General features: G+C 59.1%; 1 protein-coding gene across 1 annotated transcript in view; it reads left to right on the plus strand.

The window, feature by feature from the left end:
- The first annotated feature begins 1118 nt into the window (after positions 1 to 1118).
- PA2G4 (proliferation-associated 2G4, 38kDa) overlaps positions 1119 to 6588 on the plus strand; it is an 8270-nt gene continuing 2800 nt past the window's right edge. Inside the window, exons 1-11 of the mRNA XM_009997877.1 lie at positions 1119 to 1247; positions 1608 to 1713; positions 1902 to 1971; positions 2685 to 2777; positions 3129 to 3192; positions 4089 to 4167; positions 5006 to 5084; positions 5194 to 5327; positions 5781 to 5875; positions 6204 to 6331; positions 6507 to 6560. Of these exons, the coding sequence (XP_009996179.1) occupies positions 1193 to 1247; positions 1608 to 1713; positions 1902 to 1971; positions 2685 to 2777; positions 3129 to 3192; positions 4089 to 4167; positions 5006 to 5084; positions 5194 to 5327; positions 5781 to 5875; positions 6204 to 6331; positions 6507 to 6560 (957 nt within the window). The 5' untranslated portion in view covers positions 1119 to 1192. The remainder of the gene's footprint in view (positions 1248 to 1607; positions 1714 to 1901; positions 1972 to 2684; positions 2778 to 3128; positions 3193 to 4088; positions 4168 to 5005; positions 5085 to 5193; positions 5328 to 5780; positions 5876 to 6203; positions 6332 to 6506; positions 6561 to 6588) is intronic.

The raw sequence follows: 6588 nt of genomic DNA on the forward strand, positions 1-6588 counted from the left end.
TTGTTGTTGTTTGTTTGGCCGTTTCCTCGCCTCCCTCTGCTCTGCCATCCACCCAGGGTCTCGTTATCTGGGATTAAAAAACATTCCCAGCCTGTCCTTCCCTCCAGGCCTGGAGGGGTGACCCGAGGGGTTGGGATTCAGCTCGTGGTGCAGGTGAAAAACCTGGGATTATTCCTCAGAGGAGCGATGAGATCCCCCCCTCCAGCACCTCCCCCCTGAGCCAGGGGCTGTGCAGAAGGAGCCTCTGGTTAGAGCCCTGTTCCCCAGCCCGAGGAAGGGGGGGGACACCTTTTATCCCGGGAGCTGGAGGCGTTTCTAGGGGGTTTCACATCTGCCTGTGCAGTGTCCCGGCTGGAGAGGAGGAGGATGGAGCAGGAGCAGCAGCTCAGGGGCTGGCACAGCCCCGGGCTGGTGGGTGCCCCTGGAGATGTGGCTCCTCCAGCTGCCCCCAGGTCCCGTGGCACCCTCAGGGTGTCACTGCAACGTTTCAGCCCAAACTGCCCCGTTCCCCCTGTCCCACAAAGCAGGAGTCTCTGCAGCAGAACCAACCCAGGCAGGACCTGGAACGTGCCCAGAAGTGGGAGCAGGCAGCAGAGCTTCCTGTGAGCCTGGTTCCTTGTGCTGGGCCGTGGCTGGAGCACGTGGGGCACCTGAAATACCTCAGGAACAGGTTTCTGCCACGTAAGGGCCTGAGGTGACCAGCTCCACTGCCACCCCTGGGCCCAGCAACCTCCTCCAGCTGCTCCCAGCCCCTGATCCCACCGCCCTGGCTCCTTTGAAGTGTGTGTCTGTCTCCAAACCTGTTCCTGTAGCTCTGATTTCTCCAGAAAGAATGTGGGAGAGCAGAGTCCCTGCCGGGCTGGGGTTGGCAGAGCTGGGCCTGGAGCTGCAGCTCAGCCTGAGCAGGCCCTTGGTTTGTTCCCCCTTCCCTGCACAAACCTTCTGAGGCACAAAATATTCATCAAAAAGTGGGATTTCTGCCTGTCCACCACCCTGGTGGTGAGGAGCTGAGTCCCAGGTCTTGCTCCCTCTGGGAAAACACAGGTCTTTCCCCCACGTGGGGGGTGTTGGTGGGGGGTTTGAAGCCCCTCCCCCCTGACATGTGTGTTGGGGCCCAGGGGTCCTGCGGGCGGTGGTCGAGGCGGCCAACGTGGGAGCTTCTGTCCTCTGCCTGTGTGAGAAGGGAGATGCCATGATCATGGAGGAGACTGGCAAGATTTTCAAGAAGGAAAAAGAGATGAAAAAAGGTGAGGCTTGTTCTGGGCCCAGGTTTTGACCCACGTCCCCCAGCTGCCCTGCTGCTGAGGTAGCTGGGGAGCCTCAGCTTCCCCTTCCATCCCTGTTGTTGTCCCAAGGGTTTCCATGTCCTCCCTTCAGGAGGACCTATGGGCCAGTGCTCACTGACCTGGGTGTTGTGACACCAGAGCGTGTCCCCCAGAGCTCCCTGTCCCTCCTTTGGGGGTCTCACTGCCCTGGGGGGGCTCCCTGGGGCAGGAGCAGAGCAGCCCACCACTGTGTTCTTCCTGGAATGGTCTCCACCAGCTCCTGAGTGCTGACCCTGCTGGGGCTGCTGCAAGATCTCATGGAGTCTTTTCCTCCCCGTGCAGGAATTGCCTTCCCGACGAGTATATCCGTAAATAACTGTGTGTGTCACTTCTCCCCCCTGAAGAGTGACCAGGATTACATCCTCAAAGACGGAGACTTGGTCAAAATGTGAGTGTCTGGGTCGTGCTCCTCGGAGCTCCCTCTTGGTGCCTGGGCTTTGCCTGCTAACCCTGTGTTCATTACCTCCTTGTCGTGGCTAATTAAGGAGCCTAATAGGTAGCCAAGTCTTCCGATGCCTCCTGAGGAGATTCCCAAGCTCTCTTGTCCCACCTGTAACCAGCTCCTTTGTCTTGCAGTGACCTGGGAGTCCACGTCGATGGCTTCATTGCCAACGTAGCTCACAGCTTCGTCATAGATGCCTCAAAGGTGGGTTTGTGTCTCTCTTGCAGCCTTAATTTGAGGTTAAAGAGCTGGTTTTGGGGCGTCCCAGGTTCCACTGGTGGCAGCAGCAGCACAGAACCCTGGGGGGGGTCCTGCTGTCCCTCACCAGGCCCCACCAGTCTGGTGACACTGCAGTGACAGGCTGGAAACTGCCCCTTCCCTGAAAATGAACCACCCAGCAGCTCTGCAGCCCCCCAGGCAGTTGGAATGTCTGGGGCAGACTGGTTTTGCTGGTCCCTCTACTTGCTGGGGAGGTGTCACTGCCCTCCCCTTTGCAACCCCCAGCTCAGGGGTGACCCCAACACTCATCCCTGCATCCCCAGCATGGATCCCCCTGGGGCACATGAGGACATGGTGTCACAGAATGTGTTTTTAGCTGCAGCCTCAGGAGGAGGAGGAGGGTGGTCTGGGCCTTGGGGATGTTTGTCCTCCAGTGGCTGCATCCAAAGGACTTGGTGGGGAGAGTTAAGTAGTAGTAGTAGTAGTAGTAGTAGTAATAATAATAATAATAATCCTTGAAGTGTAATTGAAGTGTTCCCAGTCAGTGTTTCTAGACACAGGAGAGTCTTGGTCTGGTTTTGCTCGGGGGGGCAGTGTCCTGTTGGATGGAGAACCTCCATCTCCCTGGGAATGTGGTGCTCCTGCCAGGAGGAGGGCAGGGAACACCCCTGAAGGACCTTTCCTCCCTGTCCCTGCAGGAGCAGCCCGTGTCGGGCCGCAAGGCCGATGTGATCAAGGCAGCTCATCTCTGTGCCGAGGCCGCCCTGCGCCTGGTGAAGCCTGGAAACCAGGTGGGGGGCTGGGCTGGGGGGCGAGGGGCTGGGGGGGCTCCCCCCAGCACTCCTGGGCCATCCCTGGGCTGTTCCTGTTCCAACATCCTCCTGCTCAGCTCCCCCGGGGGGAGGGGCTCTGGGGAAAGCACCAGCAGGAGCTGAGCGGACCTGGTGCCACTAGAAAAGTGGGAGCCTGGCACCTTCCCCTCCCTTTTCTGGAGGTGCTGGAGCACCAGCCAGTCAGAAAACTGGACTAGGTGACCTCCAGGGTCCCTTCCAACCCCCCACAATCCATGAAGACCTGCTGGGTTCAGCTCGTGGCTGGGAATTCTCTGTCCCTAACACGTTTTCCACGTGTCCTTCCTGCAGAACACACAAGTGACAGATGCATGGAACAAAATCGCCCACTCGTTTCACTGCACACCCATTGAAGGTGGGTCTGGGGGCCCGGGGGGGGATGAGGGTCCAGCTGCACCCTGAGTCCTAAAGACACCACCTCTCCACACAGCAGCTTTTGCTAAAAAACACCTTTCAAAATTCTCTAGATTTTTCTTGCTGTGGGTTTGGGTTTTTTTTCTATTGATTGTCAAAAGATGTGTTAATCTGGGAACAACAGAGGAGGGATTCCAGGGCTGGGGGGCATTGTCCTGGCTCCTGGACTTCCTGCCAACCCTGGGCAAATCCCATGGGCCTGCCCACCAGGCTGGTGTGTTCCTGTGGTCACCTCAGCCCAGCCCTGGGGTGTGGGGTCCCTGCTCCATGGGTCCCCTTGGTGCTTTGCCTTTCCCTGCCCTTAGCTTCCCTTGGAAGCCACACAGGGTGGTGCTGATCAGGGCCTGGGCAGCAGCAGGAGGTCCTGGGGTTGGGAACAACCAGAGCAGGAGGTCCCAGGGTTGGGAATGACCAGAGCTGCCCCTTTCCCCAGACCTGTGGGTGTCCCTGTGGCTGCTGGCACAGGAACAGCCACGGGTGCCTCCTGGGGGTGCCCATTTGTGGGTGAACCAAGGGCAGGAGGGAGCAGAGAGGCAACAACCTCCCCAGACACCCCCTCCAGGCTCCAGCAGCCAAGGTGCTGGGGAGGGACTGAACCTTTCCATGTGTTTGTGCAGAGAAGCAGCTGGGCCGGAGCTCCTGGCACCTTCTTGCTGCCCAGGGATTGTTCCCAGAGTCCCAGTCTCTGTGCCCAGGGATTGTTCCCAGAGTCCCAGTCTCTGTGCCTCTGCCCTCCACATTCCATGCCCCAGGGAGCTGCTGGTTCCCAGGACATGTTGCCTCCCCGGGCCCCGCATTTGCAGCCCAGGGGTGTCAGGGGATCTCTTGTCACCACAGGGATGTTGTCGCACCAGCTGAAGCAGCACGTGATTGATGGAGAGAAAACAATCATCCAGAACCCCACAGACCAGCAGAAGTGAGCAGGGCCCCTGGGGGGCGAGGGGGGCAGGGGTGACCCCGGTTCTCACACTGGGAAAGCAGCAGGTGGGTTTCACTTACCCTGGGGGCAGCCTAGCCCCCCCTTGGCCTCTTGCTGGAATCCAGCCCCACACAGACAATTACCAGCCCCTTCTGGGCGAGGTTTGGCTCAGGGTTTGGGGGCTGCAGGACACAGAGCTGGGGCTCCTGCCTGGCACCTGCCAGGGTTCTTGATTCCTGTCCAGTTTCTGGAAGGAGAAGCCTGGAGCTGCCAGCAGAACATCCCAACTGCTGCTGCTGGTTGTAGCCCTGCGTGTTCCCCAGAAGCTGTGCCAAGACTGTCTGGCAGAAGTTGCCAGGAGCCTGTTGGATGGTGATCCCTGTCCAAAGCACCTTGGGATGGATGGATAACGAGCTGGATGTTTCATTCCATCCTGTTCCAGCAACTCCTCAGGGATCCCTCAGCCTTGGGTCTCACACTGAATATTTAGAGCTCGGTGGCTTTAAGCCCCGTGCTTGGCCTGCAGGTCCTGGGGCTCAGTGACATCCCAGGACATGACCACAAAGAGCTGGTGCTGAACATCTGAGACCCCCCAGCCCTGGCTGGGGATGGAGCTGCTGGTCACAGGCAGGAGGGGCTCAGGCTGCCCAGTGTCACTGGCCACTGCTGCCTGGCATCTGCCCCTGTCCCCTCTGCCAGCTGCTGCTCCTCTGCTCCCTGGTGCTGCTTGGTGCTGGTAGCCCCGGGGGGGCTTGTTGGGAGGTGCTGGGGCCGTGCAGGGGGGTTGATTTCTCTTTGCCTCCCTTGGAACTCACTAAACTTTTTTTCCATCCAGGAAGGACCATGAAAAAGCAGAATTTGAGGTCCACGAAGTTTACGCTGTGGATGTTCTGGTCAGCAGTGGAGAGGGAAAGGTGAGGCTGGTGCCTCTGGGCTGCGTCTCCTGGAGAAAGTGGGAAGGGGAGCTTTTCCCACCCAAACCCTCCCAGCTTCCCAGTCTCCCGGCACTGTCTGTGTTCCCAGGCGAAGGACGCGGGGCAGAGAACCACGATTTACAAAAGGGACCCGTCCAAGCAGTACGGCCTGAAGATGAAAACCTCCCGTGCCTTCTTCAGTGAGGTGGAGCGGCGCTTCGACACCATGCCCTTCACCCTCAGGTGCCCCCCTGCCCTGCCCCCCTGCCCTGGGCCCCGTGGGTGGGAGGAAGGATCTCACAGGCTGCAGCGGGAATCCCAGGCAGAGCCCGAGGGTTGGGAATCTCCTGTGGCAGGTGGGGAGCTGGGATGTGGGATGAAAATAGAGCAGAGAGGGGAGGAAGAGGTGCTGGGGGCAGCACGGGGAGGTCAGGCTGTTCCAGTCAGGATTTTTAAGGGATGAACTCCCAGACTAAGGAAACAACGTCCACTTTTCACCCTTAAACCCCCTTTCCACTCTCTTGGGTGACTTTTCCCCCGGGTCTGCCCACTCGGGCTCTCCCTGCACCTTGAAGCTGCTGGGGACACAACTGACCCCCAGCCTGATCCTGGGGGCAATTCCCAAACCCTTGGGGGGGTGGGACCTGCCTTCTAGGGAAGGGCTGGAGCTCAGGAGCTGCTCTGTCTCCTCCCCAGGGCATTTGAGGATGAGAAGAAGGCCAGGATGGGGGTGGTGGAATGCGCCAAACACGAGCTGCTCCAGCCCTTCAACGTCCTCTACGAGAAGGAAGGTGAGTGGGAGGACGGGGCCAGTGCCCAGGGTGGCTGTGAATTCCAGAGGGGCCTGGAATTTATCCTCCAGGAAGCTCACCACCTCTTGGCTCCTGGATCTCCTTCTGGAGTCGTTCCAGTTTTTTGTGGAGTAATTTCCTGGGCAGGAGGGAGGGGTTGGGGGCTGGGGAAGGTGCTGAGGGGACAGTTGGGGCAGGACGAGGAAATTCCTGCGAGGTGGTTTATGGAAGTGGCACAGGAATGGAAACAGCTGGTTGGGAACAATCTGCTGAGGTCCCTGAGGGGTCCCTGGGCTGTGGGGCAGTGATGCCTGGGTCTGTCTTGCAGGGGAGTTTGTTGCACAGTTCAAGTTCACGGTGCTTTTAATGCCCAACGGCCCCATGAGGATAACGAGCGGCCCCTTCGAGCCCGAGCTCTACAAGTCGGAGTTTGAGGTGCAGGATGGAGACCTGAAGGTTGGTTCAGAGACCAAAACCATGATGAGCTGTGGCCCACCCACCTGGGGTCACCCCCTCTTTGTGTCCCCTCGGGGGGACGGGGGGATGGACGTGAGGGTGGGAGCAGGAGGCAGTGTGTGCTCGCAAAAGAGGAGCTTCCATGTCCTTGTCCATGTTTCCTTCCTGTCTCCAGGCCCTTCTACAAAGTTCTGCAAGCAGGAAGACCCAGAAAAAGAAGAAAAAGAAGGTAATTTGCCCACGTTTTGGGGGGGGGG

Source organism: Chaetura pelagica, unplaced genomic scaffold (assembly GCF_000747805.2).
Source record: "Chaetura pelagica isolate M959 unplaced genomic scaffold, ChaPel_1.0 scaffold2605, whole genome shotgun sequence".
NCBI classification, from domain to species: Eukaryota; Metazoa; Chordata; class Aves; order Apodiformes; family Apodidae; genus Chaetura; species Chaetura pelagica.